This window comes from Poecilia formosa, unplaced genomic scaffold (assembly GCF_000485575.1).
Source record: "Poecilia formosa unplaced genomic scaffold, Poecilia_formosa-5.1.2 Scaffold437, whole genome shotgun sequence".
NCBI classification, from domain to species: Eukaryota; Metazoa; Chordata; class Actinopteri; order Cyprinodontiformes; family Poeciliidae; genus Poecilia; species Poecilia formosa.
Genome location: NW_006800376.1, coordinates 368,316 through 395,845, shown reverse-complemented (window position 1 = coordinate 395,845; position 27,530 = coordinate 368,316). Strand labels below are relative to the sequence as shown.

The 27,530-nt window shown below is 40.9% G+C and overlaps 1 protein-coding gene across 2 annotated transcripts; it reads right to left on the bottom strand.

Annotated features, from left to right (window-relative positions):
• Nucleotides 1-371: 371 nt before the first annotated feature.
• LOC103155591 (calsyntenin-1-like) lies at nucleotides 372-25,601 on the bottom strand. 2 transcript variants are annotated; one of them, XM_016663677.1, is made up of 12 exons: nucleotides 25,330-25,601; nucleotides 10,597-10,719; nucleotides 7,766-7,795; nucleotides 6,063-6,258; nucleotides 4,655-4,863; nucleotides 4,039-4,188; nucleotides 3,761-3,946; nucleotides 3,164-3,412; nucleotides 2,284-2,405; nucleotides 2,027-2,189; nucleotides 1,517-1,567; nucleotides 372-589 (listed from the first exon to the last, which is right to left on the bottom strand). In XM_016663677.1, the coding sequence occupies exons 1-12, from the start codon at nucleotides 25,409-25,411 to the stop codon at nucleotides 387-389; spliced, it is 1,764 nt and encodes a 587-aa protein (XP_016519163.1). In that variant the 5' UTR covers nucleotides 25,412-25,601; the 3' UTR covers nucleotides 372-386. The 2 variants fall into 2 exon arrangements, with proteins under 2 accessions (XP_016519163.1, XP_007577392.1); XM_007577330.2 differs by lacking the exon at nucleotides 7,766-7,795.
• Nucleotides 25,602-27,530: the final 1,929 nt, after the last annotated feature.

The following is a 27,530-nucleotide window of genomic DNA, read 5'->3' as shown; positions in this document are numbered from 1 at the left end:
GTAAGTAAGCCATTTCATTCCAGTGTTTTGTATATGTGGCACATCTAAATACTGCAGGACAGCGGCCCTCAAGGACCGGAGTTCGACACCCCTACTCTAGAGAAAATACGTACAGAGACTGTGGTTATAAAGTTAGCCATGCCAAACAAGTAGTGGCCATTTTTCCACATTTTAAAATGTTAATTCTCGTTTAAGTCCTATTTGCAGTGATCGCTCTCTCACACAGGTAGGGTTTGCCTCTGCTCTGCTCACAGCAGTTCTGGTATCTTCCTGTATTATATTCTAACAAATTACACATATTATGTAATATATTACAAAAAACAAAAAAAAACAAAAAAATCAGTATGGTGGACAAAACAAACAGCTTCGATCCGTGCGATACGTCTTTAAAAGCAACTGACCAGCCTGCACGAGCCACTCCGCTCCCTCACCTTCACCGCTGAAGCCACTTCCTCAGGCAGCTGCACATCCAGGCCTTCTTTGCAGGTGTACAAACAGTCGATCACCTTCTTGTTCTCCAGCTTGCCGGAGCGGATGATCAAGCCTGCAAGGTTTCCTCGGAAAAACTGAGCCATTCGGGCGTTCCCGCCTGGTTCGGAAAGTACGGAAAAAATGGAACAACGCAAAAATGAGTGAGCTACTTAAGAGGGGATTTCAATGTTTCAGAGCTGACAATGGAAGCGTGGTGTCTCAATGAGCAAAGCCGGCATGAATGAAGTTCATGCAAGTTAGTATATGCCCCCCTTAAAGGCCCGAGGCCCGGAGGATGAGACAGGCAGACAATGGATGAGCTTATGTATGCCTGCAGCACATGCAACATTTAAATCAATGAAGTGGAGCTACGAACGTACTGTGGATAAAGATATTGCAACAACAAAAAGACATAAAGGAGAGGAAAATAAAAAATCAAAAAAATCTGCTTTTCTCAGCAAATCGTGACAAACGACAGAATTTCAAGACGGGAAAATGTTGATATTGACAAATGTAATCAGTAAAACTGAGCTTTAATTTCTGCAGCGTTAGCCCCAAACCGCACATGTCAAGGTCAGGCGAACCTTCAGCCACGTGTGTATTTTTAGCCTACTGCAGGTTTGTTATCTGATATGCAGGAGTTTTGACAAGGCCACACTTAACGGTATGGAGGAAAACACGCAGCCGGATCGGAGTTGTTTTTGTGTTCTTTATGTTTCTATTTCTGTTCTGCTGGAGACAGAGTGTCGGCTGAAATAGAGGACAAACCTCCCGACTGCTGAAGATCTAAATAAATTATTAAAAAGAAGGTGAAGAAAATGAAAGAAGAACAAAACAAAACAGGTAGGACGGCATCGCAAAACTTATAAGCAGCCCATCATGCTGTAAAAAGCGTCGATCAACAAGCAAACAACGATCTTTTGCATCTAGAATGTTCCTGTCATTCTAGTTAAAAATGGCGTGAAGATGCGGTTAAGCTGGTAGCATGGCGGGACGTTGTGGACACATGGACATGTCTGAGGAGGAAGGGAAAGACTTAAGCAACCTGAGGTGGTCTCAGGGGCCGCCTCAGTGTCATTGTCATGTCCCGAGTTTTCTGTAATTGGACGGAGAACGAGAGAGCAGGGAAAGAGAGAGGAAGGAAGGTTGAGGATTTTTTTTTTTTTGCAGGAGAGACTACAGATGCTAGAGAATAAAAAGATCTTGCTGCATCAGTAGAGATTCCCAGGAAGAGTAAAAACAACATTTAGTGACTAAACAAAATACAAAACTGACTGTAAAGAGTACTGCTAGATAGTTTTACTATTTTCATCATCATACAGTGCTTTACGAAAGCATTCACACCTCTTGAACTGAAAGTCAATTCAAAATTCAATTTATATCATAGTATTATGTCATATAAATTTGTCTGTTTCAATCTATGTAAACCAGGGTTTTCGGTGACTGTCACTGAGAGACACAGAGGTGGATCTCCAGGACAGCGGACAGTGTTGGAAACCCCCGATATAAACCGTGAATGCTTATTAAACAACCTGAAGGGAATCAGAGTGTCTACCTTGCCAGCAGGCCCCAACGGTGAGCTGAGTCTCGATCTTAGAGGGGTGCAGTGGGTAGTCCTCTGTGACCATGAAGGGCTCGAAGGCCGTCCCGTCCACAAACAGAGAAACGGTGGGGAACTCCACGTTGAGCACATAATGATGCCACTCTTTGTCACACACCTGTAAACGTGGCAGTTAAAAAAAGACAAAAAGAAAAAGAGTTGAAAAGCTGCACGAGAGCAAATGGAGCTCGGTTTGAGAGGCAGCGGCTGACCTGGTCGAGTTTCCAGTGGAACTCTGCTGGTTTGTAGTTCTCCGCCTCGGACGGATCCTGGCGGAGGAGAAGGATTAGCCTGCAGTTGTGAACGTAGAGGGAGTAGTGGTGTCTGTTCATATCTGCAGGTAGGAAGAACGAGAAAAAGATCAGGTTTAGACCCTACCTTTCATATAATCTCCTTAAAATAATAAAAAATAAATAAAAAAAAAAACAACACTACTTTGTTCTCATCAGAGCAAGAAAATTTTAACGTGTGGTGACCCACAAGGGCGGGATTCATGCTTCCATGACTGGCAGCTAAAGAGAGGTCACTGATGGTGCGCTGACATCACGGGCCTCGGAGCGTCCTGTCCGGGACGCAGCCGCTCTGATGTAATCCTTCCTATATAAGCAGCCACGGCCGCCTGCTCACGGATCAGACCAGAGACTTTACAGAAAATAAGATCAAGGTGGCCTGTGACTGATCGTGTAGTCTCTAAAATAAAAGGAAGCGCGGTCAGTGAGCAGAGGTGAGGGCGAGGACTTGCACGCTCCAGTCGGCACAACACAAACACTGATTAGAACCGCGGCGTTAAGTCTGAGCCAGAGATACGGCGGCTATTTTAATCCCGTGAACTAGCAGACCAAATGTGCGCGGCGGTAACGAGGTGCCGAGGGAACTCGTCACAGGTTTGACCTCAGACACTCAGCTTTCAGATGCACTGACCTAAAGAGGAACGACCTAGAGTCAGTTAGATCAGGCCTGAACCATCAGAGACACATAAAGATGATTACAAAGTCGGCCTTACTATCACCTGAAGAACAACGCCGACTTTTGTTGATCTGATCAGAGCGACGCCGTTTTTCTGCAGAGTATCAGATTATCATAGACCTCTACCTGTTTTGTCCGAGTTACAGAGAATCGTCTCCTTGTCGTGGGAGCCGGGTCCGTGCCTCATCCACACAGAGATGGTGAAGGGCTCCTTCAGGTTGGCGTTCACCAAACCATCGGGCACCTTGATGGCCTGGGTGCCGTTGAATTCAAACACCTGGTCGCTGTCGTGTCCATTATCAGTGGGCAGTCCCACCGTCCAGTTGGCAGAGCTGCTCGGAGCAGGAAGGAGCTCCACGGTGCCGGAGCTGGCTCCTAAGATACGACGACGGCAGAAGCAGATTTACGTATCTACACTGGACTCTGTTTTGTGTGCATATGCTATAAACTTGAAAACATGCAACTTTAACATGTTAAGTTTCATGTCTTTATAAGGGAACAGATGGAAAGGCGGATTAAGTTAACAATAGAGGTGAAAAACGATGCCTAACAAAAATAAAATATTTATTTTATTGCAGACGACATATTCTACTCTCATTTTTTGCATAATTTTCTTTCCACCTCACAACTGCGCGTTTGTAAAATGTAGAAAAGTTCAGGGAGAAGAAGTCCAACTTCGAGTGCAAATGATTAGCATTTCCAGCGGAGCGTTTGTGCATTTACCACACAGCTTGTGCAGTGACTTCTCAGAGTACGTGTCACGGTCACAGCCCTTTCCGATGTGGTTGGTTTCCAGTTCAATGCTGGCCCGGACGGAGGTGATGGGCACGTCGCAGGTCTCCAGGTGCATGCTGGGGAAAAGAGCCAGGCTACCGGTGCCCGGTTCATACTCAGTCCTCTTATTGAAACCTGAGAACCAAGAGAAAAGGAGAATTGAGAGATTAAAGGAGGGATAATCTGCGTAGAGTTGTAAAGTAGTATAGAAAGTTTGACTTTCACACCTTGCCAGCTGGGTCTGCAGGTGGGCTTTATGCTGATTTTGACCAACACGTCTTCAGAAGCTCGGTTCTTCCCGCAGTCGTAGGCGGTCACGGTCAGCTTGTACATGTGCTCTTTGCCGTAGCTCAGCTTCTCAGTGTTCTTAATAAAGCCTGACCAAGACAACAACAAAGGGGGTCAAGTTTTGACCATTTCTCTGATGAAAATGACATTTTTCTAAGCTATAAAGATGCAACAATATAAGACCCTCACAAACAGCCCAAAAATATTAAATTGTTGAAGTAAAGGAAAAGAAGGAGATGGATGGACACTGTTTTTGAGGTGCCATTTTTGAACTGTCTTTAGTTCCTTCTTATCTGTTGATTCTGTTGTGCCGTTTTTCCAACAAAGAAATACAAGAAACAGACATGATGAGAAAATACCGACCACCCTGGATAATATTTACAGAAAGCTGAAATTGCTTGCGCTGAATTTTAAATGAAACCCTTGTGGCGTCAGTTTGCACACAAAATCGATAAGACTCCTTGATCCGTGTCAATACAACCCATTATCTCAGCCGCGTGCCGATCCGTTTCCCAAGCGGGCAAAGACAAAGGCACGCTCCTTCAAGGTCCTCACCGTCTTTGTCGATGGTGAAGGGAACGTCGGGCGTCACGATCTCGTAGCTGCAGATCTGGCTGAACTGGAAGGAGCAGTCGGCGTCCACCGCCTCCACCTTCAGGATGTTGTCGTATTTCTTCCCCTCGATGACGGTGGCTTTGTACGTCTTCTCCTTGAACACTGGGGAGTACTCGTTGATGTCGTTCACCTGGATGTGGACGGTCGCCCTGAGGGGAGCAGGAACACGGTTGGGCCGTTTTAATCAGCGGCGAGGATTTTAGTAGAAGCATTTCGCTATGCAAGGGAAATTAAAAGGTCTGTTTATGTGTTTACCAGGAGTTTCACTCAAATTGAATACAATAAATTTTATTTTCAGTTTCTCTTTAGATTGTTTCTAAGAGAGGAGTTGTAGTGAAGAGCAGATAAAACGAATTATCTTCTACTGTGGCTGGCGTCGCGTCAAGTAGCGCCAAGCAAGATCTTACCTCCTGATTTATCCTCTGTTTAGTCAGAAAAAGCTCACTCTGGAGAAACTCTTTAAATTATAATTTCTTTCAAGCAATTGTGTAATTCTACTAATTATTTCTTATTACTTTCATCCTGTAAAAAGCTACATAAAAAATGTTACTACAACTACAATAGAGTTTACAGTAATTTATCAAATCTGTCAAAGCCAAAAAACCAGCAGAAAACCATGCAGCAGCAGCATAATGAAGCACTAAGTTTGCAAACAAAAAGGTAAAACATCACATGTAACTAAGCAACAACTATTTCACAGACTAAATATATATTTAGTCTAAATATATATTTAGTCTGCTCGTATACATTAATACGAGCAGTGGAGGTAGCGTTAGCGTGACCACAGGAGCCAAAATCTGCAGTCTTCCTTATCTTTGCTCTTATTGGTCCATCCAATCAATAAGAAAATAAACGGGGCTCCTCGATTGGCTGCTTTGCAAGCGACATCCAATAGCGCGTAAAGTAGCAATGTGCCTCGGTTTATCAGCTGCCCAAGCTGGGTTTTCTGTTAACGGTTTTAGATTTACTCTGCGGAAAAAAAAAACTGTGCATAAATTGGAGTTGCATTTCACAGATCACTTCACAAACAGGTGAATATGCAAATACTGAACTACAAATAGCTGGGATGTATGGCTTAAAGTACATCCACGTGTTTCTCTTTTGATCACACAAGGTTCTGACGTTTAGAAAAATCAAGAAAAAAAAATCTCTCTGTCAGTATTCTGGCATTTAGAGAAACATAAACTAGCAGAAAATATTTAGCATGTTTTAATTACAGTGAGTAAAAATGCCTCTGTGTTTATTTATACAGTGCATGTAATAATGCAGTAAATCTGTGAATGTAAGATATTCTTTAAATCCAGGTTATCAAATCAGGGATCGTCTGACGTGGCCAGGCTTGACTCACTTGTGTGATTTCTTCATGTTGGCGCCGTCAGGACCCTCTCCACAGTCGTAGGCCTGGATGGTGAAGGTGTGCTCCTTCTGCAGCTCACAGTCGAGCTTCTCCTTGGCCCTGATGACCCCCTCGCCAGTGGACTTGTCCAGGACCACTGCCTCGAAGGGGACGTTCTGCCCGTGGATCCTGAAGCCGCAAATCTCACCTGGAGTCAAAAGGGAGCTTGCTCAGAACAGCCAATGAGAGATGCGACATCAAATTTTAGATAAAATGAAAAAAAGAAAAAAAAAACAAAAAACACAGCGTTAATTGGAAAAAAAAAAAGAAAAATCCACGCAAAAATAAACAAACAGCCACAGATTTTGGGAACCAAGGGGTTGTAGGTAGAGAAGTGCATGGAGTCTGTGGAGGAAGCCAAACCGCACATCAAGTGGGTGAGTAGTCGGGGGTGAGGGAGTGGGACATTTGAGGTAACTTTGTTTTAATTTCCAAGCCACTTGAAAACCAGTGCATCCAGTCATGCAGGCGGAAACTGAAGAAAAAAAAAAAAAAAAAACGTGGACAGGCATTTCACAGGAGCACTCAGGATGTTGTAACAAACGGAAGTCGTGAAAGAGAGCTTTAAAAGAAGTGAATACAAAGATAAAGGCATATTAGATAAACAAAATAAAAAAATTAAACATAAAGGTGATAAAACACCAATTCATCAATCAACACCCCCCCTCCACCCACCAATAAAATCTGTGAAAGAAAAAACAAAACAAAAAAAAGAACACTTCCTGTAAGTAGTTTGCACCATTTAAAGAAAGTCTTCCTGTGCAATTCTGCCTGCCTCTCATCCAAAAAACAACTGCAAAACAAACCCATGAAATCATACGGAAACTAAACCAGCACGATAACAGGATCCAAAACAAAAAGCACTGGATGAGAACTGGGGTTAGAAATATCAACTTGCTTGACATCCACATCAAACGACTGCAGCCATGCTAATGGTTGGGATTAGTGGCGGAGAATTAAACTCAAAAGAGATCCACCGAGGCGAGGGATGCAAAAAAACAGAAGCTTTGCAGCGAAGAGAGCGACAGGGAGAGTTTGCATCGGTTAACAATCTCAGCAAATTCACAGAAATCTGCAGGAGTTACTCTCAAATACTTGCAAGAGGAAAAGCCCAATGGTGAGCACGTGTAGCACCTTCAGGAAATCTGCGTTGTATTTTTATCTTTTACTGGAGTCAAATTCTGCTGGAGGATTTAGCTTTGGCTCATTAATGAACATTTTAAAAGCTGCCAAGGTTATTTTTAATTGAACTTGCTGGACAAAATGGCGCCAGAAAGACAAGAGAACTCCTGTTTTCAAAGGTGGTTTTAGTTCTCGAGGTGACAGCTGATGCACTGTTAGGGTCTGCAAACTGCAATGGATGTCTCATGCACAGATATTTCTAAGAGCAGTCAGTCCCCACATCACACTTTTCATCCAGCTGTTTCAGCTCTTTAAAAAAAAATAAAAATAGTCAAAGTGAGGCGGGAGGAGAGGGGGGGAAAGAACCAGCGAGAAACAAACGAGGAGGTCAATTACAGAGCATGATAGGAGTTTCTGTGTAAAAAGTGTGGATGCTGCTTTTTATGTTAGTGGGTTAATCGTAAAAAAAATAAATAAATAAATAAATAAAAAAAAATAAGCACAAGGCAGAAGAAAAAAAAGCCCACGATCACCTTCTTTGGTGAGGGTCACCTCAAAACTCTCTACGTGGAGGGGAGAGGAGATAAACCCAGATAGGAAGAAAGTTAGAAGACACGTTGAGGAAAAGAAGAGACATTCTTGAGCTGTACACCAACACAACCAACATCAGAAAAGCTCATGGTAAAGAGAAGGCTTTCTCCGAATTTTTAAAAAAAGTGAATTTTTAAAAGCACATAAGACGTTTTTTTTTGTTGTTTTTTCCCCCCTGGAGATGACAATAAGGTTACAGATGAGAATCCCACTGTCCAGAGACTGTACGATCACACCCTCAGCCTTTGGGTGAGTCATTTATCTTGTTTACAGATGAGTTTCGCCACATTACAAGCAACATTTCCTACAAAACTCTCTGGAGGCTTCTGTGAAGGCCTCCGTTAGTTCACTTCAGGGATTTTTTTTTTGTTGTTTTGTTTTTTGGGATTTCGTTTGTTTCGGAAGCAGGCAATCAGGGAAGCCATATTTTATCCAGAGTTATCTCAAACTTAAAATTTATTCATTAATAAGGCGGAGGACAGCGTCAGCTTTTATGTTCTCTAAAAAGTTCATTTGGAAATCCATTTTGCAAATTCTTCCTTCAATTCTCGGGAATTGAATTGGCAGATCAAGAGAGTCATTATTCGTGATTTGTGTTTCTTTTTTGGGTTAATAGCAGAGTCATCCATTAGCCTTGTGTTTGCTACCTTTACTTCCCACATTTGATTGTGATGCACAAACTTAAATGTTTTTTATTGGGTTTTATACGACAGACAAAGTTAAACAAAATTGCCAAGTTGGAAGACAAAAAAACAAAGCAATTCCTGGGTTTCTTGATTTAAATTCTGCTCTCATCTGACCCGAGAACCTTCTGCCACATGTTTGCTACATTCCCTGTGTAGCTGCAAACTGGATTTCTCGTATCTTTTTTTCCAATAATGGCTTCCATCTTGTCAGGCGGATTTGTGGAGGCCACAAAGAACAGGTGAAACAATATTTTAGTAAACTGCAAATAATGCAAGCTCCAAGTTATAAACTGAATGATACTACAGTTGACCGGAAAATATATTTATTCTGCCATGTTGTTTGTTCTGCTTAGTTCTTTTTTAGTTTTTTTTTTTTATGTAACTTTTAGAAACGGTTTCATTGAAGTAAACCATGAGGAAGAAAAACAGCGCCAGGTTTGCTGTTGCTAAATGTGGATCTTAAATAAAGAAAACTTTTCAGATTTGTATCTGTGGAAAAATGTTTAAAAAAAAAATTACTTTCCGCTACACAAGTCTTGCGTCCTTCTACCACATTAAACCCCAGTAAATTAAATGTAAGTATGTGCTTATAACCTAACAAAACAAGGAAAAAACTCGAGGGCTACGAATACGTTTAAAAGGCACTGTAGCACATGCTAACTTAAACCACGACTCTCCTGCTGCAAACATGAATTTATTCACTCTGATCTGACTTAAAGGCGTGCATTTGATTGGGCTTCTGAGCGGCCTGTGGGTCGGCTTAACGGGGAACCCTCTTAGTTGGCACAGATGGAGGGAATCTGGCGTGATGGAGCAGATCAGCCCTGCAGCCACGTGAAGCCAGACTGCTCGCAAAGAGACAGAGAGAGAGGGAAAGAGAGGGAGAGAGAGAGAGAGAGAGAGAGAGAAAGACGGTTCACAGGGACACACAGTCCGTTCATAAACGCCGCTCATCAAAAGGGGAGCCCCCCGTTGAAAGAGGTGGGCGCACCAAGATGTGTATTCAGCACTAATATGCTGTGAAGGGAGACAATCATCACGCAGAGGATGAAGCGTTTCACCCTGTTTTTGCAGGCTCGTCGTTCAAAACAGCGACAGTGCGGAGGTCGGCTTTAAGCGGTGGCCGTCGTCTTCCTCTTCGTTTAAATGTCGACTGTTTTTGGTTGAAAACGCGGCAGCTGAAGCCTCAACGGGAACTCAAGACGAGTACTCTTGGATTAAGACGATCGCACGAGGAGCAATAAAGCAGATAAAAGACTGTGAAACTCATCTGCTGCTTTAAGGCCCGACCTAAAGTCAATGCTGATGTGATTAGAGACACCGGGAGCAAATGTTTTCCTCATACCATTAAACTCATAAATTGTGGCTCCCTCTCTGGGAAGAATAAAAAAAAAAAACTTAAAAAACCCATTCTGATCTGATAAATCAAAAGGGACAATCTTGCTGTATGGCAGCCAGATGTCCATCAGTATGAAAGGCAAGTCATAAAAATCTTATGGTTGAGTCACGTGTGTGTGTGTGTGTGTGTGTGTGTGTGTGTGTGTGTGTGTGTGTGTGTGTGTGTGTGTGTGTGTCACCGCAGAGAGCGAAACCATAATTAAAGCAACAAGGTAAGACTTAACGGTTCCTGACCTCCTCATGCTGACTCAGCTGCTGTTTTAAATGTAAAAAAATAAATAAATAAAAAATCAAACAGTTTATCTCAGATTTATTCATCACCGGGAAGAATTAAAACTTATTAAAACACGCAGCAGGGTGGGAGACCTTCATAAATTAACCATGATGCATTTGTGATTTCAAAGCCTGGCGCTCAAAATAGATCAGAGGCTCTACTTCCGCGTTAAGAACAGCTGTCTATCTGTCTTATTTGGGAAGAATAATGAATTTGACAAAATGAATAATTCATTGTCGGCCTTTAAATAATATATACCGACTATCTACATCTGTGAGTCCCGCGGTTGTTTTGCATAAAGGAGCATTGTGACATCGCTTTCTCTTTCATTTTACGACCTGAAGGTGATCTCAACAGCGGGGCTGGTCATGAACTGGCGAACGAGCGGCGGCAGCGTTTAAGCTTTCTCTCTCACCTGCGTAGCGTAAAGGAGCGTCTTTGTCCAGCGCAATTAGAGGCGGGTCCAGAATAACCTTGTCATCGTTCTCCGTCACAATCCCATGGTACGTCGTCTCGATCCACGGCTTGTGCTTATTGACTGCGAGGAAGCAGAGAGAGAAAACATCAGCCGACAAACGACGACGACAAAACAATAAGCTGATCGTAGAAGTGGACATATTCAGATCTTTTTTTTTTTTTTTTAACAAGTTTCTTCCTATGCAGGAATGACTTTTACCTCCTCCATCCCCCCACTCCCCCCCATGCGGCGTGGATGCATTTTTAATGAGGTTAGGGATGCTTTTAATGTTATTTTTAGAAGTGGAGAGACAACCTGCAGCAGAAAGCAGGGAGCCGACGAGGAGCGGGCGCGAGCATCGCTGCAGAAGAATTAAAACGCTTTCTGTGTTACGTCTACCCTCTTCCCTAGTATCTTTCAACCTCCAGAAAGGAGACCAGATTATTTCAAGATAATACTAACTGAGAGGGGTTTTTTTTTTTTTCCCACATATTTAACATTCAAAAGACAGATTCACTGTTTTTGTTTAGTTAGCTGCAACAGACCAAACAACAAGTAGATGATAAAGACAAGGTCAGGTTTGGGGTTCTTGTCCGCTTGTCTGCATGGGAAGCCTCCCGGCTGCAGACAGCAGGAAAAGCTGCAGCGAGTGACTCTTACAGTCAATATGCCCTGCCTCCACCACGAGAGGGAACAATGGCGTTAAAGGGCTACTGATCTGCAGACGTGACGCTAACACTTGGTGACAACAGACTGAGGAGCAGAGATATAATGACTGACCTAATCCAGGCTGCGCCACATTAGGAGAACATGCATTTGTGACATTGTTGTTGAATAATGTGTATATTGTGTGGCTTTTGAAGACTTTTTTTTTTTTTTTTTTGCATTTATATTTCTAGAGGTCTCAGGCCTTCTTACCGCATTTTCTCATAATAAAAATAGGCAAAAGTTGACAAGAAATTGTGTGCAAGGAAACAGTAGCGAGGCTATAAATGTAGAAGCTACAAAAACTACTGGATGGACAGACGGACGAATGGATGGATAAGCAAACCAAAGGGTGGGTGGATGGATAAACTAACAGATTACTAGTTTAATCATTTATTAAATAGAATTGATCACTTTTGAATGTCTAAATACAAACATTTTTCTATACTTTATTTTGTCGTGATGCAAAAGACATTGCAGAATTTGAGAAATAAAATGTAACCCACCGGAAAATGTGAAAACCTGTAGTATTTCTGAGGCTGACCAAATCAGGGGAAAAATGTAGGTGCTTTAATGTTTTAATTCAACCTTCGCAGTGGAAATAAAAAAAAAAACAGGCCTCTTTGGCTGCTGCAGCTCTCTGATGCGAGTTAGACAGACCTGAGTACAGCATGTTGCTGTAACACTGAACTCAAAGAAGAAAGATTTCCAAATGAACGCACTAAGTTTCCAAAATAGGTGAAAAACTAGTTCTGCAAAATTTGTTTTGGACCCAATTCACTGATCACATGATCAACAAAGCATATCAAAACAGGAGCTGGTATGTCGGTGTTCCACTTTGCAAAGATTGTTAGCAGTACATGCAGACTTTTCAGACTTGTTTTTGCAAACTTTGCAGCCCTACGTCACAAATCAGGTAAATAAATGGATAAATAATAAATGTTTTAAAGATTTTAGCAATGGTGTTGGGGCCCATAATAATTTCCTAGCTTATATCTGTTTGATTTAACCAAACAAACTATTTCTTTACCTACAAATGAAAGCTAGAAAGAAATATTTTTCTTTTTCATACATCCAGATCAACATCATCTCACCTAAAACTTTTATCAGGATTGACACCTGCTTCGCTCTTTAGGATAAAACTTTTTAATGACAGTTCAGGCACATAAAAAAAAAAAAAGTTGTCCTTATTGATTTTTAAGCCACAAATGAATGCTCACTATGCCTATCCAATTAATGCAGCATACAACGTCCCATACGAATGATTGGGTCTGACTCAACCATCCATGCATGCACCAAACAGACAGCAACAATAACCTGCCGCTGCAGCCTACACAATCAATGGCAGGAAATGATCGACCGCAGCACAACATTGCCAAATGGTACATGGGATGCTGCACCGTGACATAATCCATCCGAAGTTTTAAAAAAAATGTCTCCAGAAGTTAATTATTTTTGATTGACAGAATGAAATGTGTTTTCAAGGTCCCACTCTTTTTAAATTATTCTCCTTTTTTTAATTCACAATTTTTAGAAAAATCACAAAACTCTTTAATAAATGAGTGGCACATCAGTCATCATAATGTTTTTGTTCCCCCCACTGTAGATCAAAGCAAGCTATTGAAAGCCTCGTTTCAAATACTGGTTCTGACTGTAGGAAGAAAAAAACAAAACAAAAAAAAAAAAGCTGCAAAGATTTGTTCCAGAATATTTAAACATTAATTATTATACCTGCTGAGTTTTATCAGACATTTATTAGCAGAAACAAAGCAGCAGGTCAAACAACCAGCTTACTGCGGCAGTCAGACTAAACAAATTAACTCGAGCTTTTTGCTTTTGGGAGTGTGAAACATTAAACTTACATACGAGTTACCGCAGACATACAGAAAAGAACTGGATTCGTTATCCCCATTCTGCTCGCACAATGGCATTAAACTCACTAAAACAAATACTCTGCCAGATCAAAAGGCTTTCCAAGTTTCATACTTAAAATGCTTGAAAATTAAAATGCTGGAGTCTAAAATCAACAATTCAAAGGATGCAAATGTTTCAAGGCAAGATTAAATATTCCTCTGCAATACTTGGATCGGCTGCTGTTGCGCCATCACATAACGCAGAGTAATCATCGCTGATTGCACAATCAGTAAAAAGTAATTATGACCTACTTGAATAGATCTGCAACATCTACAATTGACAGTTAAATAGTATTACGAAGGCCTCAGTGAAGGAAAGTGGTTTTTAAAGCTACCGCGACCAGCAGGTATCTTTATTACAGACATGTTTTTACACATCATTAAATTAAAACTCCCTACAACAAGGAATAGTGACTAAAATGGACAAACTGTGCAAAAGAAAGACTTCTGAAAGACTCTACCAATCAAACCCAAATGAAATGACTTCATTTTTCGGCACGCCCGGTTAAATCCCGTCCTCCAAAAGCGGCGCTCGATATGAAAACCTCGATGTGCTTACGAGTGATTTGGAAATGACCGAGCCCAATAAATGGCTTCGCTGAGTGACTCGTGACCTGAAGTGAAGTGGATCTCTTTAGGCGGGCCGCCAGGACAGACTGCCGCCATAATCAGCTTTGGCTTCCACAGAGTCACAGTTACTCTGAGCTGGGTCACATGTGGGCCTGTTGCTCGACCAAGAGCAGCTCGTGTCACGGCCGTCATCGCCAATGGTCGGTGAACCGGGTCTGCTTGTAAAGAGTGTTGCTGGGTGTTTCAGTAAAGTATTTCAATCTGATCCAGTCGGGGGGGGGGAAAAACAAGATAAGCAGCATGACGGATGGATGGACAGACATGGGTTGACGAGAGGCTCCCAAATAAGGGAAACTCAAAGACCATCAAGTTTGCTCTGCAACACAAGCAAAAAGCCCGACACACGTGACTTGCTCCCAACAATGGCGACCCAGATTGGCAGCCCAGATCCACTGAAACAAGAGTCGGTGCAGATACATTCACAGATGGCAAACTGTGGAAGAATGCAAGCAAGTGTCAGCGTGAAAACAAAAGAGGCAAACCCACACAACCAATGGCGAATTCAAAAGCGGCGCTACAATGCCGCTGTGCATTGCTGGTGAAATTCAAGTCTGTCCGATCCTTACGCATGCAGCAAGACTTGCATAACATTTCTTTTAAAGCATGAAAGTCATTGTTGTGAAATTACCAACAAAGCCCCTTTGACAAGACGGCTTCATCTCCCCTCCCTGCGAGCCTCCAATAGAGAGAGAGAGAGAGAGAGATAACGTTCGTTTGTGTCATTACCGTTCACACATAAAACTAAAGACGCAACACATTAATCTGGTTCATTTAAAACCTATTTTATGTTACTATATGCAAGAAAAAGGGGAGGTGATAGTTGTACAAGGATTTCCACGCTCAGAAATGAAGCAACGCAATCATGCCGTCATCAGCAAAACCTGAAAATTTAAACTACTGATAAATGATGGGAATCCTGAAATGTGTTAAGTTATTCAAAAATGCACCAAACTAAAAACTTTCTGTTTAAAGAACTATTCTTTAATAAATAAAATAAAAATAAAAATCGGTATCGGCCGATACGAGATGATCGGTCCATCCCCAGTAAAATCAAACCTGTTGCGCTCTACTTCTTTTATTTAACGTGTGCTAAAATCAACATTTATTTCTGATTTCTATTATCAGGTCATGCCATCAATTTTCAGTTCAGGAGCAATTAAAAGGGTAAATGTTGAAAAAATAAAGCAGAGACAGCCGCGAAATAAAAGGACTATTTAATAAGTGGGTTGGTATTTATTTTTCCCCTCAGTTACACGATCAACTGACTTTAGGTGCCAAACACGATGTATGAAGATCCTGCTTTCAGGGAATATATTAAAGTAAAATATGAGGAAAACGCGTTAGCCTGAGAGTTTGCTGTAGTTATATTTACCACAAAACATTTTGTGGATATAAACAATCAGAAAAAGCCTCAGCAGATATGTAAAGATTAGGAACCTACTGAAATAAAAGAGGCAAAGTATTTCTCTGAAACAGAAAAGCCTAAGCTTGCACTCTGTGGGTCAGAGAGGAGAAACATCGCTGATATCCACACATCCAGGTAAGGTGAATTTACCAAAAGAGTGACCCGGTACACCAGATACTAGTGTACATACACCGTACATGCTAGAAAAGTATAAACACTTGGGGAGAATTAAAATTCACGTCTCCAGCTGTGACTCTATGAGCACAGATGGTGGACTGCTGAGCGTCCTCCGAGCCCAGCAACAGAGTCCTATGCAATCCTGTTACAGCAAACAAAGCCAATAACATTTAATCCTATGAAGGAACGCCACTTCATTCACTCCAAAGGTCAAACAAGAACCAGAAAACAAAACAGTAGAGCCCCCTGCCAAGGTTTTATTGTGCGCATGTGGGGAGATGCGGTTTCATAATAAAAACAAAAAGCATATGGAAGCACAGGAAAATAATAAACATTGTATTTTGGAGGCTAAAAATGTTTTGGAGAGAGGAAGTTTGGATAAACAGCAGGATAAAGTGGTTGCTTTTGACCAATATGGCCAAAAAAACCTAGTGACCCGCTCTGCACACCTGGACAGGGACCTTTTCGTGACAGAGCAACATTTTATGAGATTCCTGTTGCACAATACGTAACTTGAGAAATACAAACAATTTCTTTGAATATGATTATTGATGTTTTAATCAATCAGCCAATGGTCAAAAGCTGCCAAGTTTCCCATAACTGGCTCTGAGCAATGATTGGCAGCTCACTTAGAACAACATTAGAATATTTATGTTCAATAAATGAATCAAAACTGAAAAGTTAGACTTTTTTTTCATGGTCTGTAAATACGTTAACCAATTACCTGCTCCTCTTTTTGAGCTTAACGAGAAATTTTTTTTTAAGAAGGTTGAGAACATAAGCGCTAAAGTTTGACATTAGCTTCCCAGACCAGACCTCTCCCAATATCAGTGTTCCACTGTAATCCCTTTATTTCAGAAACGATCATCTCTATGAAGAAAACCTTGAGTGCAATTTGTTCAACTGGCACCAATGTTTATTGGATTTAATTACCAATTACTGAAACTTTTCTTTAAAATGTCTAATGAGAAAAATATCCTGAGCTGGCTTTTCACAGTACAATTAATTACTTCCAAGTCCAACCATAAATAAGTAAATCTGCATATATTGTGCAACGTTGCTAGAGTTTGACTGTGTGAAGCATCTTGATCTACGTGAATGTTAAGAAGGGGCTATTTAAGGATTCAATGACTAACTGAATCAATGCAAATTGCACACAAATGAGTTTGTAAGTACTGAAGCCTTACTATTGCCGCTCTAATTAATTCTCAGAATAAATGACAAAACATTTCAGCTGTGAAATACGACTAAATGAGGCCAAAGTAATAAAAACGCAGTTATGATGGTTGTTCCAATCAAAACGCTGCAGATCTTGGCGTTTTCATTTTTGTCCGAAAGAACATTTATCTAAATCTTCAGCACATCTCCATTTCAATAATCTTTACTTTTCCTGACACAATTTCATTATAGATTTTCCTGAGCGCTTCAAAAGCATTCTGCATTCTTGACATCTAACTAAGAAACATTTAAAAAGAAAATACTTGGCAACAGTTAGATTTTATAACTCTATCTGTTTTTCTATGTTGGTGTGAGACTAAAGCTCTGTTTAAAACTCTGCGACACTTTCTTTAATACTATTTAAAAAAAACAAACAAGTACAACTGCTAGGTTTGGCAAACCCAGTGAATGAAGTAATGTAACAAGCCTTCACATGGACACAAAGACTGAACCCCGACCTATACAATTTGACCTATAAACCGTGTGAAACACTTCCTGGGAGAACGGGACAGACACAATGGCTCTTGGTAATCCTGAGATTCAATAGTCCACCACCACATCGCTGTTACAGACAGCGCGTCTCTGTGACACGGAGAAAGAAGAAGAAAAAAAAATCGTTAAACAGCAACTGCAGCTCTGATAACGTGTGGCAGAAAATCTAAGACTGTTTCCCTAAGAGACAATTAACCGTGGCTTTATCTGGAGCATTTGCCAAAGGTTTTTCACAGATCCATTAGCTGCACGGGCCCCGAATACCCGTCCAGATTAAGGAAATGCATCATATACGTCTGGCCACAGGCTGCTGTTTGCTCAGGAGGAACAACAAAGCCGTCCACATTGTAGCAGCGGCCGGTGATTATCAGATGAGGGTTTATAATACAAGCAAACCTCAAAGGGCTTGTTGTGTAATAATGATGGCGCAGTCACGTGTTGCGGCCGCGCTGCGGTGTGGAGCTCCGCTTCATAAATCAAGCGCCAGTGTTACGCCAGCAGCTCCGGAAAAATCATCTTCTCTGATCGCATCACAGCCAAAGCAAGAACGCAAAACATATCGGGATTGAGACGATGATTTGGCAGGGGGATGGGGGGGGAATGGACCAGATTTAGTTCCATCTTAAACTATAATTAAAAAGAGGAAACTGATAGAAATGTGCAAAGCCTGACATGTTGGGGAAGAGCATCGCTGCAAGATGATGCTGCCACCACCACGTTTCACCAGCAGGGTCAGGATGGTGATTTAATCTCAATTAAATGCACAGGATAAAAAAGGGAAGGGAAAAATTACCAACACTGAAAGGAGTGTGAATAATTTTACAAAGCTTTCTTTAGTAGGGACGGGCATTTATTGTATCGTTCATCGTTTATTGTGATAAATTTGTTGTCATGATAAAAATGTTGATTTATTGTTAAAATAAAGTCCAGTTGTCCATATTGTCAAAGATGTTAGTTTTATTATTTTCTCCACTGCTTATCCAATGAAAGCATCAATAAATTTGAAAATGTGCGTGTGCAGTTTGTGATTGGTGTCCTAAAGAAACATATTACAACTGGGTATATTTCTCAAGAGAAGAATTTGTGTCCCGTTACCTAAAAAAGAAACAATAACTATCCTACTGAATAGCTTGCATCATTCTCAGTCGGGTTTTTTTTTAAGTAAATGTTTGATCACCTGCATTGCTAATAAATATGAAGAATTATAAATTCTTGACTGAAGGCAGCGCGCTCTCTGGAGTAGACCGCCAGTCTCTTCGTTTGAGGCTAAATAAAGCCTTTCTGTTGCCTGGTTGTTCATACTTGTCTTATTAGCTGGAGCAGCACACTCAAGAGGAAGGGTTTATCTGCGCTCAGACAGAAACGCCAGACTTTGAAGTGCTTCCCAAGAGAGTCTGGGACATTTTTCTACAAAATAAAAAGTAAAAAAAACATATTCTAAATATTCAAGAACACTGATAACTAGGAGAAAGGCTTTAGCAAACAACTGTACTTTCAACAAAAAAACAGGAAAAAAAAAAGCGCATTGCCTTTTGGCAGTGTCAAATACAGCTCTAGGCCTTTTTTAAGTCAGCAAAGACGAATAGACATCGCAGCCAAAAAGGGGAAGGTATGCAGTGCATGCAAATCCGAGTTACTGAAAAACTTCCAATTATGCCGAGAAGTGGACCAGGAATAATCAATGAACAATCTGCTCTCGGTCTCAAACGGCGAGCACACTTCTCTGTTTGTCTTGCCTTGCAGGTTCCTGAGTTCGCCGTCGCGAGGCGCTTCCATCACAGACCTGGGACTGTTCTCAGAGGCCCAAGAAGCCAGAAAGGAAGGTCTGGGGCCTCAGGGGCCCACACTCCCAAAACATACAACTCAGACAGGAAAGCTTCTCAGTTCCCCTGCCAGGCAACAACATTTGTTTGTCATCTGTGCAGTCGCAGCCGCCCAATGGCGCGAGCACGCCCTGGACGACCGCAGAGCTCTTCTGAAGAAGGGGCGGGCTGATGGGTGGCGAGGGGTTTGGAGACGATGCAACCTTAAGCGTAACTCAACCAGCTCTCTGTGTGAGCTGCACGACGGCAGCAGTGAGGAAGAGTGAGACGATGAAGGTCTAAACAGTGCTGGAGTGTAGCGGCCCTGCAGCAGGCGACGTGATCTCTGGTTACCTGTTTCCCATGGAACCTGAATGTGGATGTGATACGCCCCGGTGTGAATAGCTCTGCTGTGGCTCTTTTCTTTCCCCTGGAAACAACGGGACTCCAGGGAGAAAGGTAGTCATACAGACAAGGTGCGCAACTGGGAATTTGGTTACTGTTCACTCAGAAAAATAACTTAAAGCAGGATTCCTACGTGTAAAAGTGAAACACGACTTCTTAAAGATCTTCTCAAAGGGATGACTTAAGGAAGGAAAGAACAGAAGAAGGAAGGGAGACAAGGAAGAAAGAAGGAAGGAGGATTTACACAATGGAATCATAAATACAGTGTGGAAATTTAATTGTTCTTCCACTCGCATTTTATTTTTTCATACTTATCCAGATCTGAAAAATACTGAAATCAAATTCCAGACTTGTACTGGAAAAATTACATGTACATATTATTTATTCATGAGTTAGAAATTCAACTTTAAGTGCAGGAATTTACAAAAAAAAAAAAGCAATATTCCTGCTTTAAAATATTTTTATGTCACTGAAATTTAAAATCGGTAACCCCAAACTTCTCACCTCCACATTGATGTTTTCCCACAACAAGAAAAACAAGGCAATAATCTAAACGCATTCGACTTTTCTTGGTGACTGGCAACTTCCTAAGTCATCCGGCCGACTTAATAATATTCACAACTAAATGACCCTTTCTAAACAGTTCACCGCCCCCATTCAGCTCGTAAAGGCACCAACCAGCGCAAAGTCACCGCCGACCCAAATAATGAGAGTCCAGCGGTCTCAGACCCTCACAGGCAAATTAGCAAACCAAAATGCCTCGGCATCTTAGCACTTGGGGGATTATCCAATACGCACATTCTTGAGGGGCTTGAGTTGTGATCTCTCAAACAGTGACCACACTGTTACACGCTGCTCAGTCAAGACTCCAGCCCTGGAAGCCTTTCACTGAGAGAAAACGCTGCTGGGAAACATGTTAGACCTGACATGTGAAGCACAGTGTTTGCTGGTAAATAAACTGCTATTCAGAGCAAATTTTAAAAAAAAACAAAACAGGGGAAACAATGATTGTTTTTAACCAGCTTTCAACCAAATTTATGTGACGCATTCATGTCCTACTTTTCAAGCACAATTTGGGATAAAATTCAGAACAAACATACATCTAAATTTAACAGAGTCTTGTTGAAACAACCAAAGATCCTTTAATTTCATTTGAATATAGCTACAACCTACCAAGCTGTTGTTCTATCAGCTATCCTCAGCACCATTGTGTTTTTTTTTATCATTCCTCTTAAATACAATTATTTTTGCTACCAGCTTCAACAAAGAAGCACAGAAAAAGTCCTGAGTTTAAACCTGTTATTCAGCTTTGTGCGCGGTTTTCTTCCTGAACTCCATTTGACTTCGCCCCCACCCCCCCAACCTCCTGAGATGGTTGAATTTTGTAAAGAGTGTGTTTTTGCTATAGAGATGCCACGTAGACACGGGCTGTTATTAAAGTAAAATAAAATGATTTCACTGTATTGATGTACTGTATTTAATAAGATCTAATTACAAAAAAAAAGCACTGATTATTCCCACTGCTGACAAAATATTTCAAATTTCCTAAATAAGTTCAAGTTTTTGCCGATGATGCCTTTCTTAAAAAACTACAATTTCCCTCATTTGGCTTACATTAATGTTAGCAGACCTGTTCTTCAGGGAGATAACCTAACCCTTTAACCATTATCCTCTCGACATTTAACATTGTCATTTTAGAGGAAAAACAAATATGTAAACTGATGCAGAATGACAGCACACAACATTGTCATTGGAGTGGCATGAGAGGGGCGAACAATGCGGCCATTGTCAGCCGTGTGTATTCACGCAGTTTCTAATCGCCACAACACGGAACGATGACTTACAGATCAGCAATAGCTTCGAGGCTTAAACGGGGCTTAAGTGACGGCTTTCTGCAACACATAAGAAACCTGAGCTCCCTTCACTACTGAAGGGGTTGTTCAGGTCTGTGGAGTCTTTTATATATATATCATTTGTTCCTGGGATTTTCCAGCTGATTTATTATCAGTGTATAAAAAAGATGGGTAAAAGTTAAACAAGGTTTTCCTCAGAAAACTTGCTAAGCCCGGTGGTTAGGGGCTCGGTAGTCATTCATCCAGCAGCCCATCGTGTTTTTGAGTTACAACATTTTTTTAAAGTTGACAGGAAATTTGAAAATATCACCTGATGATTATATGTTATTGGAAGATTAGTATCTGAACACCAACCATAAAGTCTTAAAAAATGCAAACATTTAAAATAACTGAAATAAATAGGCAAAGCTAAGCCTGGTGGGGGTACAAGTAAAGTCTGGTGGCCCGCCAGGCTTACAATACATTGAGGGAAAGCCTCGTATACATGTATGAAATATTAAGGTTCAGCTTCATTGTGATCTACAGAGAAGTGCCGATACAGTTTTCTATGGCCGACGGTTATTTACGGTTTTCTTTAGAGTACGATCTCTGGAAAATAAAAAATTATATTGTTTACATTTTCAAAACCTTTATTTAATTTTTTTTTATTGACCTAAAATAAAGTTTCTCAAAGTACATGAAAACCAAAAATCGTAGGCTGTGCTGAAGCACCTGATAATTTGAAAAATAAGATATTTTTTCAATCTTCACCATGTCAAATGTCAAAATAACCAAAGAAAGTCAAGGGAACATTTGGCCGACTTTTGATAAAGCAGTGAGGTATACTTAGTTTGGTTAAAGAATTTGATAAAGATTAAATAAACCCCACGTGTTGAGGCTTGGAAAGAAAACTAAAGCATCTGACTTGAGTTTTTAATAAGCTTCAGCCATGTGAGGAGAACCCATATGTTAACGCCTCACAAAGCAGGGCATCCAATTTGTTTGACTGGAATTAACTTAATTCAGTGATGAATGAGCCACAAAACTTCCCAGCAGCCAGTGTTCCCTTTGTCCGATTGTTTGCACAGCAGAAGCCCAGGCATTGCAGCAGACCTAACGTTTGAGTCGAGAGCACGGTGGACAAGCCCAGCAGCTGCTCGTGGGTACAGAAAAGGAAATAAATGACATGGGTGACATCTGGAAAACAAGCAAGAAGCACTTTAATGACCAAAAGTGTCTCCGGCGTAGCAGGGAACGGTAGTTTGAACACTTTGACCAGCACAGCGCGAGACAAATTCATTTGCACTCTGACATTTTCTTGATGGCGCTGAAATGATTCATACACTCTAAATACAAACTCTGATGTCTACCAAAACATGTAAACTGAACCTTTAGCTCAATCTGTTTCATATAGAGCTGGCATCCAATCACTTCTTAACAAGCTTTCAAGACCAAGAACCACAAGGGAAACAAACCCTCGGGAGTTTTTGGCTTCTTCATCTCGCTGCCAGATGGCTGGTAATAAAAAATAAAAAATAGACGGACAACAAGCCATGAGGCGGCGCACAAAATAGGCAGGTAACCCTTGGTTAATAAAAGATAAGCCCTCCACGGAGAGTTGATTTCACAGGTTTTCTTTCCTGATAAGAGCTGGGAAAGGCAGCAGGTGCACTTTGTACACACAAACTGGGATGCTGGCACGTTTTGCACAGCACCAAGTATTTACTGGTCTTCGTGGCCTTTTAATGGATGACAAAGGGAATGAAGTTACTGCTGAGCATTCTCAGGTGTTTCACATGGAAACTGGGGAGAAAAAAAGGAAGATAGGCAAGGATAAAGCACTCCCTTAATGGCTACCTTTGAGTTTAGCCATTCAGTTTGGCATTTTCTTCATGAGGCGTACAGTGTGAGCCAGCACGCTGTGGGATCACGTTTTATTCATGAGTGTGTGATGAAAATGCACATTATTTCATTACTCTATGAACCAATGATCTTTTTCCAACCTGACATTCACAATAAAAAGGTGAGTGGAAGTGAAGGGGGATTTATCATCTTCTGTCAGTAATAAACCCAAAATGATAAAAGTAGGACAAGAACACAAGTTTTGACATGGCTAATCGCAGATGAAACACATGATCTGATTGTAAATTAATGTAAATGCACCTCACATTTCATAAGGTTCTGAATTTTATCTTTTAGATGCTGAGATAAGAAGTAAAATCTATAAATTCAAACATGCTTCACTAGCTGTTTTTTATTTTTTAGGCTATTTAACCAGACTACAAATTGTCAACTTCCTTCCAGATTGTTCATGAACTTGGTGATTCCATGAAAAGTATCATTAGCTTGAACAATGGATTTGCGGATGAAGAAATTTGACAGGATAATGAACAGGTTAATCACATGACGGCGAGAATTTAATTTGCTGTCACAACCGTTTCAACCGCACAACACATTTCTCCAGCGCAGAGTGAAATTGGGGTCAAATGCGACTGGAAATCAATCTGATAACTGGTTCCAAAGGTGCTTTGAAACACATGTAAAACATATCGTTTCCCTGAGGTTGTCACAGGCAGAATGGTGGCCCTAATATGGCTTAAAAATAAAATTTTGAGATTTTTTTTTTCAGACCAAATCTGATTTCAACCGACTGGTTTCCCTTTCTTAAAAAGAAATGATAAATGAGAGAAAATGTTATTTGTATTTAAATCTTCCCTTCCCGGAGTTGACCTGAATTCAAAGTCCAACTAAAGATATGAAACTTGTAAAACAAGACGGTAATACCTGGGAGGGCTGACTTCACTCTGAGGCCCAAGAAAGGGAGATCAACAAACATAATCAACATTAAATCATTGCTAATGGTGCTTTGCAAACTGCTCAAACATACGTGTATGTTTTTTAAAAAACTGGATAAATAAAAGGAAGCTCCTTCTGTCTCCAGATTGAACAGCCTTCTTTTCAGGGATCATTTCCTCCGGTTCACACCCAATTTCCAAATTTGCACAATCAAGTTTCCCCCACAATATTTTAAGCCCTAACAATGGATAGCTGCCCAGGCTTGCTGATAACGTCCAGTGACTAACATACACCTGCCTCTCACACACCCCGGATCAGGAAGCTCGCTCTGGAGATCCAGAGCATTGAGTTTAAGAATAAAAGCAGTCTATAAATTCATGGGGTGGAGGTGGAGGGGGGTTTATCTCTGAAAAGGGAGGAGCAGGGAGGAAGAGAAGGGAGGGAGGGAGGGAGGAGGACCTCCCTGCAGCAAATAAAGACATGCTGCAAAAGAAGGGAGCAGCAGCACTTCGACTTTGTACAGTTTCTACTCATAAGTAGGCGCAGATCTTTCTGCTGGAGCTCCTTGGCTCATAAATATTTACATCCACAGACAAAAACAAGGACATGTGAATAAGATCTGCAGTGCGTAGCGGACCCAACAACACCCCGCCGCGATGGGACCACAACCCAATCATTTGGCCTCACACTGGAAACACAAACATGTCACACTAAATGAATGCTGCAAATAAAATAAGAACTGTTATATATATATATATATATATATATAAAATAAGCGGAGTACATTTAGTACCTGCAACAAGGGAGTAATAATAATTTATAAAATCTGCAGAGAGGGTGAGGCTTGTTTTATTCTTGATTTTAAAAAAAAGAGAACGAAGCAACCCAAAAATAGAAATAGATGGAGATAACAGAAAGGGGTCGTTTTGTACGTTTTATTTTATCTGATGATATTTAAGATTAAATGTCGCAAACTGCTAATAATAATAATAATAATAACAATAATAATAATAAGCGTTACTGCTGTTGGAGTTTGTGCGGGTCTATTATTATCGCGGGGATGCACTTGCCACCGGCCACATCCATCCGCTGCAGCTCCAGACTGGACCCACCATCCCTGAGCAGGTTAGTGGTCGGGCATCCGTCAGCCCGGCTATACCTCCGCTATTTCACCTTCACGGCTCCCGAACGGAACCAGAAGGCTCCGGGCAGCCGCCAGCCTCCAGTCCCAAGCAGAAGCGAGCCTGTCAGAGGCTCACACAGACACAGACACACAGAGAGACGCAACGGGCTCAGATAAATCCCAGCTTAGTTACCTTTAGCTGCCTCCACCGCGCATAATAGTCCGAGGACCAGTCCGACTGCGGATGCAAATTGTTTATTCCCTCGGAACCGCATCCTGACTTTGAGTTCGGCCGCGGGGAAGTCAAACACAGCCTTCTTCGGTCCTCGTCAGTCAGGCCGGAGCGTTTATACTGAACAGGAAAAATAAAATCCAGGAGATGAGTGTCGGTTACCACGGTAGCTCTAAGATGGCCGTCGTCGCTACCGCCGCTCTGCTCTCTCTTCAATCACTGATTCTCTCGCAGTTTTCTCCCGGCTGCGTTCTCGGACTGTCGGAAATCACACTGACGTGTCCGCACAAACTAGTCACCACGGTTTACATACTCGTTAGAGTGGCTACAGTTTAATTGAATATCAAAATGCTAAACAAGTAAGTAGAGAAAATATGTAATTTAAATAAAGACTTGCAGTAATAAATAATTTTCAAAATGTAATAATTTCCCCGTCTTTTTCTAGAAAATGTATCTGAATTTTACTTTACCTTTTACTGATTCCACAACGACTGAAGCACAGTAACCAATGGCAATCTAAATGTAAAATTGAAAATTTGTCTAGAGTTTTTTTGTGTACAGAAAAAAAAAAGAAACCTCCAATAAAATTGTCTAGTTGTTGCTTTTTTTAATCACATTCCAGTGTGTGGATCATCAGACAGTTTAATATTAATTTCTAAAAAAGAAATTAAAAGCAAGAGGCTCAGTGTAGCATTTGCAATACTAGCAGCGACTCTTTTAGGTGACTGGAGAAATTTTGGCCTCAGCATAATTATCTCGAATCAGCCACATTGGATGATTTTTGAGCGTCAATGGCCTTTGTTTGGCTTTTTCTTATCCATTTTGAGGTTGTCTTCATTGACCTGCTGCAAAGTAGAAAGCCCGGTTGCATGGTGTAAAATCAAAAACCTCAAATATAGAGAGGAAGATGTTGAGGTCCATTTCTGAAGAGTGAGGGTTGGCAACTCTGTCAGTTATTAAACCAACAAAATCTATGAAAATGTACATAGGAACAAATTTAATTTAACTACACCAATAGTTTTTCTGTGATCTGTGAGAAAGAAGGAATTCACATTGCACCGGTTTCTTTTTCCACAAAGACATAAACAAGATAAAAATCAGAGACAGAAGAGTGTAGCCTATCTAATGGCTTCGAATTTTATCAGTGGATTACAAAAGGTAAATCTACAGATACAGAAAATAGCCCCAAAACTGTTTAAAAATGATAAATCACTAACTGGCTAAATACATTTATTAATTATTTCATTGAGCGTAACCAAGTTTCCTATACTGAGTTGCTAAAGGGTGATAGCAGAGAAAACAGAAAGCTAAAAAGTAACACAAGGGGGAAAAAAATAACTAAATAAATGAAATGAGATGAGAACTGAGTCATAAGATACACAAAGACAAAAAATAACAAAGCAGCAATGCTGACAACGTTAAGAAAAACTGTCAAAGATGACACATTTCCACATCAAACTGTAACAAATGAAGTAGAAATTTTATTCAGTTATAACTGTGTGAGTGATTTGCAAAAGGTCAGCATTTTAGGTTTGCAACATTTGTTTGACAAGTGTGAAGTGGATTGATGCATCCTTCCTGAGCTTTTATTATCAAATAGTGACTCCCTACAATGTGTGTTTCAGCTCAGTGGGCTTGTTCTTATTTGTCTTTCAAACAACAGAATGAGGGTAATGCGTCTCATAAATTTTTTAACTAATAGCCTTATCCCTAAAACAATGTCATCCTATTATATCACTTCAACTGGAAATCTTAGTAAAGGGTCACACATTTTCACCTCAAACTGTTTCAAGCCAGCTGACAATGATTTAGTGCAGGTTTTTTTTTATTATTATTTCTCATGCAGTGATAATTATTGATCATTGTTTTAAACAAATGCAACAACCTAAAGGGGATCTGTTGACGTCCCTGTAATGTTGACACAGTCGCTCTAACAGAAATTTCCATGGTCAAAAGAATGCATGTTGCCGAGCATGTTTTCTTGCAGATGTTTACTGAGAAAACTGCCAGCTGTCATCTGTCTGTCTGACTGATTGTGCAATGATGCAACATGCAGTTAAACTCACAAAGCAAAGCTGCAGGTGAAGAAACTTCCTCTTGTTTGTTTGGATCAGAAAAGTTCTCTAGTCTTTTGTCGTTACCTGTTATCATGTTACTGATGC

Bases quoted from the DNA above. Each gene is read 5' to 3' on its own strand.
- LOC103155591 (XM_016663677.1), bottom strand. From the start codon at position 25,411: ATGCGGTTCCGAGGGAATAAACAATTTGCATCCGCAGTCGGACTGGTC. The intron at 10,720-25,329 runs GTAACTAAGCTG...GCTTCCTCGCAG, and splicing joins CGCGGTGGAGGCAGCTAAAG to TCAATAAGCACAAGCCGTGG. The intron at 3,413-3,760 runs GTAAATGCACAA...GTCGTATCTTAG, and splicing joins GTCACTGCACAAGCTGTGTG to GAGCCAGCTCCGGCACCGTG.